Raw genomic sequence first — 12,342 nt, 5'->3', positions numbered from 1 at the left:
TTCTGCTTATTTACAGCATTATTTATTTGAAGCTACGGCTCCACTGAATGATAAAAAGGTGCGAGCGTTACATGAGCTGTACCTTGAGGGGAACTGTGTTACACAAACAGTGACTGAGGCCGGGTCAGCGTGGAGTCGAACCACCGCCGGTAAAAAAGGAGGCCGAGTAACAAACAGCGATGCCATGTGGACAGGCACTGGTACAGACGGAGGCACCGGGAGGGGACAGGATTCAGACCAGTCACTCGGGCAGAGGTCAGCTAGCGTCTAAACGCCGCTTCATTTCCTTGAAACTTTCTCCTGACTCTTCAAGTATAAATCTAGAAAAAGAGGGTGAAGAAGAAGTTGCAAGAAAAAACAGGTCACATTTTACTGAAGTGGAATGCAGCATGGTCATCCATCGTCATCCTTTGAGGCTTTGGGCGTAATCTACTCTGAGGAAACACCGACAGGACAGCACGACGTTCCTCCATTGCACTTTGTTCTGTTTAGCTGTCAGTCGTACAAATCGTTGCTTCAGTTTCTCTTCTGTCGTTAAAACCATGGAGCTCATCTTGAACTGTTGTCTGCTAAAAATACAAGATTAAAACATGTAGAGGAGAGAATGAAGCTCTCAGCGGCAGGAAGCAGCTCGGCCACTCAGACAGTCGGCCATCTCTATAGCAGGACGCTCTGAGGACCGGGAGGACCCTCTGAGGCCCGGGAGGATCCTCTGAGGACCCTCTGAGGCCCGGGAGGACCGGGAGGACCCTCTGAGGACCGGGAAGACCCTCTGAGGACCCTCTGAGGACGCTCTGAGGCCCGGGAAGACCCTCTGAGGACCCTCTGAGGACCGGGAGGACCCTCTGAGGCCCGGGAGGACCCTCTGAGGACCCTCTGAGGACCGGGAGGACCCTCTGAGGACCCTCTGAGGACCGGGAGGACCCTCTGAGGACCCTGTGAGGACCCTGTGAGGACCCTCTGAGGACCCTCTGAGGACCCTCTGAGGACCCTCTGAGGACCGGGAGGACCCTCTGAGGACCGGGAGGACCCTCTGAGGACCCTCTGAGGACCCTCTGAGGACCCTCTGAGGACCGGGAGGACCCTCTGAGGACCGGGAGGACCCTCTGAGGACCGGGAGGACCCTCTGAGGACCGGGAGGATCTTCAGACTCACTGCCCTCAATCAAACGTATGAACAGAGGACCACAGAGATGGACAGTAACGAACACGAATGGCTTTTCCCTTTGACTCCAGGAGGTCTGCCTGGTCAGAGTAAAGTGTCCCGGTGAGGTGAGGTCCTTGTGTAGTGTCGGGTCGGTGAGGAACATCTCAGACGATGACGTGGAGGATCTACGAAGGGATTTCTGGAGAAGCGACTCTTTGGCGTGCGGACCGGGGCCGGGTTCGTGTCGGGGCGCCGGCCGAACGTTCGCTCTTGGTTTCGGACGGTTGAGTTTCAGCCTGCGGGGTGCTGGCGTCGCCGACCAGTTCACGGAGGAACTTAAACTTGGACAGGAAGAGCTGCCAGACAACATACCAACCTGAAGAATGGAAGGAGGAACAAATGTTAGATGGACCATGGAAACAGCTGGACGACTCAGAAGAACACAAAAAGACGAACATGAAAACTCTCGATGAGCCATCACTGACCGCTGCAACAGAAAGACCCACATCCTGGACTGGGTCAAAGGGAGGATCAGAACATCTACAAATACAACCGGTAGATTAAGGAGGCCAGAGATCAGGAAGCGAGTGAGCAATTCCATGAACCAGGATGAGGGGCTACACCCTCTAGATCAGAAGAGTCCAACTGATCCTAGTCCAGGTTCCACATCCAGTCCAGTCTGATCTCCAGTAAAACCAGTAAAACCACAGCACAATAACCTAGAAATAACCACAACTCCTAATGGTTCCTTTGTTTTAGTGCACAAACGTATATGCTGAAAATCTTTTTGTAAAACTTTATGAACAAACTGAAATTTCTTAAGAAAAGTAAGTAGGGCCAGACTGATTAAATCGGTCGATTGCCGCGCTTTTCAAAATAATAATCATTGGCTGGAGTTTTGACAATTAAACACCGACATGTTCTTAATTCCTCATAACACAGTAAATGCTGTTGAATGATGTCCTTACACCGTTTGTCCAACACATGGAGCTCTGACTCCATCGATCCTCAGTAACGTACAGGAGTTAGCTACAGCCAGGTAACATCCAGGAGTGGGCGGAGCCAACAGGTAAGTTTAGAATGACGTTGTGAAATCAACAACGACTCAACATGTCTCCTGTTTCAGTTTAACTCTCTTTGCTATGTCATGATGAGTAACGTTGCGTTGCTAAAGTTGTGCTAACCTAGCTGAAGTTACTCCCCATCTGTTTATGTTAGCAATAACATCGCTGTAGTTATGCTAACCGAGCATGGCGTTAGCTCGCAGTTTAAAGGCAGTAATTAACTGCAGAAATAACGTAAGTGTACAAAATGTCTCAGAGTCCAGAACGAGCGTTCATCACTCCATCAGCTGCTGTTGAGGCTCATTTAAGGAGGAGGATGTGAACGCAGAGAGGAGGTTAATTCAGTAAAATGATGAACATTACTATCCGTCTGCAGCTACCATCATGATGCCACTCTGAGTTTTACTGTCAGAAAATACTAGAACGTGCAGAAACTCACTGTGTTGTTATGGAGGAACATTAGTGTGGGACCGTTGTAGATTTAAAATGTTGTCAAAGATGACGTGTTTAACATCTGAGAAAGGATCTCTGGTTTATATTTTGGTTCATACGAGTCCTGACTTCATGATAAAGAAAATAAAGGAGTAGAGAAAATGTGGTTTCATGTTAAAGGACATCAGAGGGCTTTAACTTTAAATCAGAGGGTTTATATATGTATGTATGTATAAAACCTAGCTCAAATCTGCAGCAACAAGTACCAGACCAGATGTATTTCATAACTCATTTATAGATTAATTTTTTAAGGTTATATAATTTCCCAGAGGTTTAATGTTTAGTTGCATATTTTTGTTTTTGAAAATTCCTCTGTCATAAAGGCAAACAAATGCTAAAGACGTGTGTTGCATTTTTAACTGTATGAAAAGCACTCTATAAAGTTTGACTGAAAGGAAAACAGTTAAATGTTCTGCATATAATTCATATCTTTGTTGTTGCAGCATTAAGGGACCAAAAAGAAGTTACTTTATTCATGATACATTTTATTAATTAATTGATCCAATAATTGGGTATCAGAATTTTTTTCTGCCAAATATTGGAATCGGCCTCAGAAAATCCATATCAGTCGAGCTTTACTTTACAGCTTCACACCTGAAAACTCAACAGCGGTTTTTAGTGAAGAGCTAATTGTCCAGATTAACACAAACCGGTTCATTCTCCCTGCAGGCCTTAAGATCAGATCAGTTCCAGTTTGTAAAGAGAAGCAGACAGTCCTCCACTGAACCAGATAAAAATAGAAACTAAAGTTAAACACACTGAAAACAGCTGACTGGACATGTGGGGCAACTCTAAAGGAAGATGAAGTTGCTCCATATTAGCCAAAGTTGCTCTATATGAGCTAAAGTTGCTCCATGTTAGCTAAAGTTGCTCTATGTTAGCAAAAGTTGCTCTGTATCAGCTAAAGTTGCTTTATATTAGTTACATTTGCTCTACATTAGTTAAAGTTGCTCTGTATCAGTTAAAGTTGCTCTATTGAAGTTTCTCTAAATGAGCTAAAGTTTGTAGACAGACTGCTTAACTCTTCAATGATGAATTTGCGTTTATTATCCACCTAGCATGTTAGCTTCTAATTAGTCTAGTTAGGCTCTAATTAGCAGCCTCTCTCACTAATAAACCTGTGTGATCTCGGCCTGGTGGTACCTTTAGAACAACAACCCGGTAATTGTTAAAGTAGTCACCGGGCAGTTAGTTGGTTTTGTCGATAACTCGTCCAGGTTTTTGTCCTTTAACTCACCGAACAGCATGAAGAGCAGCGCACACACCAGAGTGGCCACGATGACCAGCAGTGTGAGCCCGACGATCTGCCACATCTTAGCCGGACAGCAGCACCAGCATAAGGGGGAGGACTCGCTGTTTTAGGCTCAGGACTACGCAGACACGCCGCTAGCAGCGTTAGAAACCGGGCAGGGACGACACAAACAAACGGCCGCTCATCGCACACTCACACCGGCTTGTTTACTAAGCTAGCTGCTAGCGTAGCCGGCTAGCTTAGCTGGCGGACAGACGGAGCCGCGGCGGGTCACAGACGGTCCTCAGGCCGGCAGGAGTGAAACATGAGCCGAAGCAGCTGCTCACAGCGGGGTTAAGTCCCTCTGAAGGGAGCTACATCACTGCGAAGTGGATTTGTTAACGCTTTGGGACGACACACAGCGGCACAGTAACCCGGTTAGCATAACATCAGCGTCATGACTCTGAGTCTGCGCAGAGTCCTACTGATTCATGGGAAATGTAGTTTGTTTTTCAGTCTCACGTTTTCTGACGTTTTTCCTTCTCCTTACTTTGGAAGCCCGTTTACGCCATTTGTAAAAAAAAAAAAAAAAAAAAAAAAAAAAAAAAAGTCACATGCTCTCTCATAATTAAGAGTTACAAACTCATAATTTTGACTAACTATCTCATAATTATGAGATAAAATATCATAGTTATTACTTTCTATGTCATAATGAACCCCTTCAGACCTGCATTTTTTTTGGCTGGGCAAAAAAAAAAATTAAACTAATTCTGACTCCTATCCAACATAAAAACAAAGTGGAAAAAACATTTTTTTTCTAACTCATGTTTTTAATAGTATTTTTCATTTCCATTCCAATGGACGCCACGACAATATGGGCGTAAAATGTCAGAAAAACTTATGAAAAACAAGGCTCAGTTTTTCCACATGGTAATCAATCAGGTATGAGATAAACATCTGGAACTTTGCATGGCTTTGAGTCTGTGTACAGTCTGTTACTGAACATGCACATAAACTTGATAGGTATATCACAGCGTGGGTAGGGAACAGCAGTGAGGTCATCACCACGGAAACCCGGAGTCTTTATATCTTATTATCATATTGTTGAAAAAAAAATCACTCTTAGCTCTGCAAAGTTTGCTGTTATGGGGTGTTTATTGGTATTCCGGCACACGGTGGGCTGACCAACACACAGCATGAGCCTGTGAAGGTAAACCGACCCAGAACGTTCTGAGAGAACCCCTTTTATAGGGATGTCAGAGGGTGGATGAGAGGGTAGGGTGGGGGCCGTATGTAAACACAAGGATGAATAGTGGTAAATTGTGCGCTTGGGTACACTTAATCTTAATCAGTTTCTATACTAAACATGAAATCAATGTTTTCATCTACAGGTTGAATTTCACTGAAACAAAATTCTCAAAACTAACCATCCATCCATTCTCTATCCACCGCTTTATCCTCACTAGGGTCATGGGGGGTGCTGGAGTCTATCCCAGCTGACTGAAGACAGGGGACACCCTGGACAGGTCACCAGTCTGTCACAGGGCTACATATACAGACACACAATCATACTCACATTCACACCTACGGACAATTTAGAGTAACCAATTAACCTCAGCATGTTTTTGGACTGTGGGAGGAAGCTGGAGTACCCGGAGAAAACCCACGCATGCACAGGGAGAACATGCAAACTCCATGCAGAAAGATCCCAGGCCCACCCTTTTTGCTGCAAGGCGAAAGTGCTAACCACTACTCCACTGTGCAGCCCTACATGATATCTGCACCAGATTTCATACTGGCATCACAAGTATGGTGCCATAATTGTATCAAAAGTCGCGCGCGTGTAACACTCTCTCGTGCGCGTGAAACACGTACCCCGCGTCTTCTCCCCGCGCACGTAGATCAGAGCTCCACGAGGCTCCTCGTCCCCCCACGACCCTAGTGGGGATAAAGCGGTGTATAGAGGATGGATACCATCATTTATATCTTGCATATAAGACATTAAATTGATTAAAAAATACTAAGAATTAAAATGACTCTTAATTTCTAAACTTACCACCTATCTTACTCCTGGTTTCTTCCTCCTCATTTCCTGAATTCAAGAAGTCAATTTCAGATAACTCTCCATTCAGAAGACGTTCAAAGAAGTCTTCGACATTACACTCTATTATACTCTACAACAGGGGTGTCAAACTCAGTTCCTGGAGGGCCACTATCCTCTATGTTTTAGATGTTTCCCTCTTCCAACACACCTGATTCAAATGATCAGCTTATCATCAAGCTCAGCAGAAGCCTGATAACGAGCCTGATCATTTGAATCAGGTGTGTTGGAAGAGGGAAACATCTAAAACATGCAGGACAGTGGCCCTCCAGGAACGGATCTTGACACCCCTGCTCTACAAGAACATTATGTACAAAATACATATATTTAAAATTTTATAATCATGAATAAATAAGTTGTGACACCCTAATTTATCCATGAAAAGCTTACAGGTGTTTTGTTTCTTTATATACTGACACGAAACGTGTGTTGGCTAAACTCGCCCAACTCCTGATGTCCATTGCAATGGACATCAGACTTTGAAAAAATCCTATAAATTAATGATATGAGATATGTTCAAAATAACTTCAAATGTTATCACTTATAACAGTTAAAATTATACTGACTGTTTGGCCAGCATGAACATAAATGTATGTTTTTGATTGAAAATGGGCACTTACTCTTCCGTCTCTGCAGTCGCTCTGCCATGCTTGTCTTGTCTGATGTCTGTCACTCTCTCAGAGGTCCAATCAGTAAATTTCATTGCTGACATCATTTAATTAGAGTATTTATTGGTTTAGGGACAGAAATGTGTCATGTCCATTCCAATGGACACAGGGTCTGAGGGAGTTAAGAGATCTCATAACTATGACTTTCTATCTTATAATTATGACTTTCTATCTTATAATTAAGAGATACTGTCAGATAATTGTGACTTTCTATCTCATAACTATGATTTTCTATCTTATAATTATGACTTTCTATCTTATAATTATGAGATACTATCAGATAATTGTGACTTTGTATCTCATAACTATGACTTGCTATCTCAGAATTATGAGCTAGTAAGTCAAATTTCAGAGTCTGTGTCCCTTAATTATGAGAGAGCATGTGACATTTTTGGCACAAATTGGCTTCTATACCTCTTGTGGTTTTCGCAGTTTAAAAAAATAATGTTGTTATTACAGTAAAATTCAGACAGCTGTGTGTAGAAAGGTGGGAGTGCCAAATTACAAAAACAAATTTATAAAAGAATAATAAAATAAAAGTGGAAATATAAAGAAGAATAAATAAAATTAAAAATATAATATGATAATATATAAAAAAAAATTATTAAAAATGAAAGTAAAAGGCTAATAGAAGTAGAAATATAAGGGCAAATAAATAAAATAATTAAAAAAAGAAATGTGTTTTTCCTTTGCTTTAAAAGCGACATTACAGCATTATAATATAATGTAATGATTTCCAATTTTATAATTTATAATTCTATAATTTACATAGTAATATCCTAAATTGATTTATAATATTATAATTTTATTAGCTTTTTTTTAATGGATTCAGGTTTTGATTAATATTGCTTTATATTGCCACATTATTTATTTTTTAATTTTCTTTATAAGCATATATTCTTTCCTTTTTTTAAAACTCATTTTAGACAATATTTGATTTTGTGGTGTTATCGGAGGATAAAAACAAAATTATGGAGCACCAGCAGGTAAAAAAGATTTCAGATTTAGTTTGGAAATGTTGATATTTGTCCCAGCTTTGCAGCGTTTCCTCATTAATCCTGCAGGAGGCGCCATTGTCTCCTTAAAGGTCTGCAGACTTTCAAGCTGCTCTCTGTGGGTATTTTCCTGCATTCAGGGAGTTTCAGATACAGTGGAAATACAGCAGAAACGGTCTCCTCCGCTTTGTTACAAGTCTGCATTTAAAACAGATTTTAAAGAGGATAAACAGGCTCTCACCTGAAACTCACCAGGACCTACCGGAACTTTCTGTTCATTTACACAGATAGGTAGATTAAATCTTTATTATCCTGCAGTATTACAGCAGCAAAGACAGAAAAAACAGTACAAAAAAGAGCAGCACACAATGCACAGATATACAGTACATGAACTAAAGTTGCTCTAAAATAAATTAAAATTACTCTGTATTATTTAAAGTCGCTCTATATTAGTTAAAGTTGCTCTATATTAGTTAAAGTTGCTCTATATTAATTAAAGTTGCTCTATATTAGTTAAATTTGCTCTATATTAGTTAAAGTTGCTCTCTATTAAAGTTGCTCTGTATTAATTAAAATTGCTCTACATTAGCTAAAGTTGCTCTATATTACCTAAAGTTGCTTTACATTAGTTAACGCTGCTCTATAGAACCTAAAGTTGCTCTATGTCAACAAAAGTTGCTTTATATTAATTACAGTTGCTCTCTATTAAAGTTGCTCTATATTAGTTAAAGTTGCTCAATATTAAAGTTGTTCTATATTAAAGTTGCTCTAGATTAGCTAAAGTTGCTCTGCATTAAAGTTGCTCTATATTAGCTTAAGTTGCTCTGTATTAAAGTTGCTCTAGATTAGCTAAAGTTGCTCTATATTAAAGTTGCTCTATATGATTAAAGTTGCTCTGTATTAAAGTAGCTCTATATTAAAGTTGCTCTATATCAGTTGAAGTTGTTCTATATTAGTTAAAGTTGCTCTATATTAAAATTGTTATATATTAGTTAAAGTTGCTCTATATTAAAGTTGTTCTATATTAAAGTTGCTCTAGATTACCTAAGTTGCTCTGCATTAAAGTTGCTCTATATTAGTTTAAGTGGCTCTGTATTACAGTTGCTCTATATTATTAAAGTTGCTCTATATTAAAGTTGCTCTATATTAGTTAAAGCTGCTCTGTATTAGCTAAAGTTGCTCTATGTTAGTTAAAGTTGCTCCGTATTAGCTAAAGTTGCTCTAAATGAGATAAAGTTGACCTAGAATATTTTTTATATTTTTATTTTATGTCTTCTACTTTCTCTTTATCCTCTAATATCCTGACTTGTCTTCATGTTTGCTCCTTTATTATACAATAATGACAATAAATAATTTCCCTGCCGGGATTAATAAATTAATGTTTAAAGTTATGTAAGTGTTCCAGCGGTGCAGCACAACGACACAAACAGACGTCAGGTTTACTGCTTTACAAAGCCAAGCCTCTGCTGGGCTTTTAAATGCATTCATGTCATCATGAGGCAGAGAATGATGCCCTGTCAGGAACACCACGTCCTGACGTGCACACACATGCAGCAGGATTTGCATATTACCTCCGTGTGCAGACAGAGTGAGTCACACAGCAGGAAGGCATGTTAAGTATGTGAGCGTCCACATAGCCTCATTCAGAGGAATCCACTTCCTCCTCCACCCTCCTCAAGGTTTCTGTTGTTCTAAAGATGGCTATCAGAGGAGATGTGAGGTCTGCTGTCAGTCCAGCTGCAGGAGGTTCAGGTGTTTCAGTGTTTTTAGGGTAGAAGTGTCTCCACATGTTTGAATATCAGGTCAGTTTTAATTAAAGTCGCTCTGCTGCAGCCTGTTCTGAATCCACAAAACCTCACAGAAACACACCTTAAAAGTCCAACAGATCCTCACTTTATAATTAGAATGTTTGGTTGTTATGTCTTTGTTGGACTCATACAAGCTGAATAAGATGCACATGTAGATGAAGTCCTGTGGCCTGACCCAGTACGGAGAAATGATGCTGTGGCAGAGTAATGCACTGCTTTTCTTTGTGCTTCATTTGTATATTTTGTGCTTTATTTTTACGTACAAGTGCTACATGTAAATGCACAGGATTTCTGTTTTTTTGCAAATTCTTTTTTCTATGTACAAGTGTTACAAATGCCCAGGTATTTAGTTTTGCAACATGCATTTAGCCTAAATAACCATTTATTTCTACCGCTTCATGTCCTGAGCGTTGTGTTTTCCTTTTTTCTATGTAGTGTTCAGTGACTACTCAGTAGAGTATTTAATTTAGATTAACTTGAGGCATGATTTGACAGCAGAGTTCAGTTTGGAGCACAGATTGAACTGTTTTGGGGTGAAAGTTTGGTTTTGCAAGAGTCAGAGGTTTTGTGAATGTAGCTTGAAAATTTGGTTTTGTGTTCAGTTTAGGGAAAAGGAGAGCAGCTTTCCAGGAATGTGTCTTAGCAATCGAGAAAAACTGTAAATGAAGTACAAAGAAAAGAAGTGCATTACTCTGCCACAGCATCATTTCTCTGTACTGGGTCAGACCACAGGACTTCATCTACATCATAGGACACATTTTCTCTGACCAGGCAACGGTGAAAAAAAAACCCTGGCCTGCCGTATCCATGCTCCTCTTCTTAGATTTCTATCCATTGTAGTGCCTCACAAACCAGTGCTCTGGCTTATATGTACCCTCACATCATTAGCCACAAGTGTGATCAGTTTTCAGTTGTTGTGTTCAACTGGTGACGTCTGAGCTTTAACTGTGTTTGACTTTTGCTCACCTGTGCTCACCATTTTGCAACACAGGTGCATCACAATGACAATGTGTTGACAAGATGTGTCTAAACAGGTGGAAAGGGCTTATGGTTGGGCTAAAAGAGTGACTGATTCAATAAGTGGGTTCAGGCAACTGAGAATTTGGTTCAGACAATAGAGTTTAGTGTTTTAGCAATTGAGAAAAACTGTAATAACATGAAATAAGATGAGATGAGAAAATATGAGTTAAGCTAAGATAAAATGAAATGAGAGGAGATGAGATGAAGTGAGATAAGAGAAGATAAGATGAGAGAAGATGAAATGAGATTATATGAGAAATGATGAATTAAGGTAAAATAAGATAAAATGAGAAAAATGAGATAAGATGAGACTGGATTAGACAAAATGAGATAAGATGAGATGAGATTAGATTAGATCAGATGAGATGGGATAAGATGACATGAGATAAGAGAAGATGAGACGAGAAGAGACAAGATGACATAGGATGTGATGAGAGATCAGATGAGATGAGATGAGATAAGATTTGATGAGACGAGACGAGACGAGACGAGACGAGACGAGACGAGACGAGACGAGATGAAATAATTATAAGACCACCCTTGTTCATTTTCATGCCTGGTACCAGAATTCCTTCAGTTCTTCCATCAATAGCCATGGCATTGTTCTGCCAAAAGGAGCTTTTAGGGTTCCATTTTTTCTTTTCTGTCTGTTTTAGTCCCATGAGCCACACGGGAGTTAGTACTGATCCATAACCATTGATTCAAGATTCAAGATTCAAGAGTTTTATTGTCACATACTAGAAATTACATGAAGCAATTACTGGCAGTGAAATGCTTGCGTCTCTCATTCCCAATAACAGTGCAAAAAAAGAACACACAACAATCAAGATAAAATAGACAGAATAGTATAAAATGTGCAAATGAGGTGGATTGTGCAAAATGTTCAGGTTATTTGAAGTTTAAAAGTCTTATGGCCTGGGGGATGAAACTGTCTCTGAGCCTGCTGGTGCGGGCACCGATGCTGCAGTACCGACGGCCAGAAGGCAGCAGGCAGAACAGTTTGTGGCTGGGGTGGTGAGAGTCCCTAATGATCCTGTTGGCCTTCTTCCTACACCGCTGGGTGTAGAGCTCCTCCATGGATGGCAGCATCGTCCTGGTGATGTGCTGTGCAGTCTTCACCACCCTCTGTAGAGCCTTACGGTTGAGGGCGGTGCAACTGCCGTACCAGGAGGTGATGCAGCCGGTCAGGATACTTTCTATGGTGCACCTGTAGAAGCTGCAGAAGATTCTGGAGTCCATGTTGAGCCTCCGCAGCCTGCGGAGGAAGAAGAGCCGCTGTCTTGCTGAGTTCGTGATGAAGTCAGTGTGGTGTGACCAGGTCAGGTCCTCACTGATGTGAACCTCGAGGAACCTGAAGCTGCTGACTCTCTCCACCGTAGTCCCGTTGATGGAGAGGGGGGGCGTGTTCATCCCTCTGTCTCTTCCTGTAGTCCACTATCAGCTCCTTAGTTTTGCTGACATTCAGACGGAGGTTGTTGTCCTGACACCAAGATGTCAGGGCTCTGACCTCCTCTCTGTATGCCGTCTCATCGCCGCCGGTGATCAGGCCGATGACCGTCGTATCGTCAGCAAATTTGATGATGGTGTTGGAGCTGTGGGTGGCCACGCAGTCATGCGTGAACAGGGAGTACAGGAGAGGACTGAGCACACAGCCCTGGGGGGCGCCGGTGTTGAGAGTCAAGGTGGAGGATGTGGTGCTGCCGATCTGCACAGCCTGGGGCCTGCCCAATTCAATTCAATTCAAAGAACTTTATTTTTCCGGCAGGAACTTCATTTGTGCCAGAGCATCTGTGTGTAAGTTGTACATACAAAAATAA

The 12,342-nt window shown here is 41.3% G+C and overlaps 1 protein-coding gene across 1 annotated transcript; it reads right to left on the bottom strand.

The window, feature by feature from the left end:
- Nucleotides 1–4,412, bottom strand: smim13 (small integral membrane protein 13). Its single transcript, XM_022220697.2, has 2 exons — nt 3,940–4,412; nt 1–1,522 (listed from the first exon to the last, which is right to left on the bottom strand). Exons 1-2 carry the CDS (start codon nt 4,013–4,015, stop codon nt 1,332–1,334), a joined length of 267 nt encoding a protein of 88 aa, XP_022076389.2. The 5' UTR covers nt 4,016–4,412; the 3' UTR covers nt 1–1,331.
- Nucleotides 4,413–12,342: the final 7,930 nt, after the last annotated feature.

This window comes from Acanthochromis polyacanthus, chromosome 11, assembly GCF_021347895.1.
Source record: "Acanthochromis polyacanthus isolate Apoly-LR-REF ecotype Palm Island chromosome 11, KAUST_Apoly_ChrSc, whole genome shotgun sequence".
NCBI classification, from domain to species: Eukaryota; Metazoa; Chordata; class Actinopteri; family Pomacentridae; genus Acanthochromis; species Acanthochromis polyacanthus.
The sequence above is the reverse complement of the archived record's forward strand: the minus strand, read 5'-3'. Positions and strand labels throughout refer to the sequence as shown.

Coding starts and splice junctions, on each gene's coding strand:
- smim13 (XM_022220697.2), bottom strand. CDS start 4,015: ATGTGGCAGATCGTCGGGCTCACACTGCTGGTCATCGTGGCCACTCTG. Junction 1,523..3,939: donor GCTGCTCTTCATGCTGTTCG/GTGAGTTAAAGG, acceptor TCCATTCTTCAG/GTTGGTATGTTGTCTGGCAG.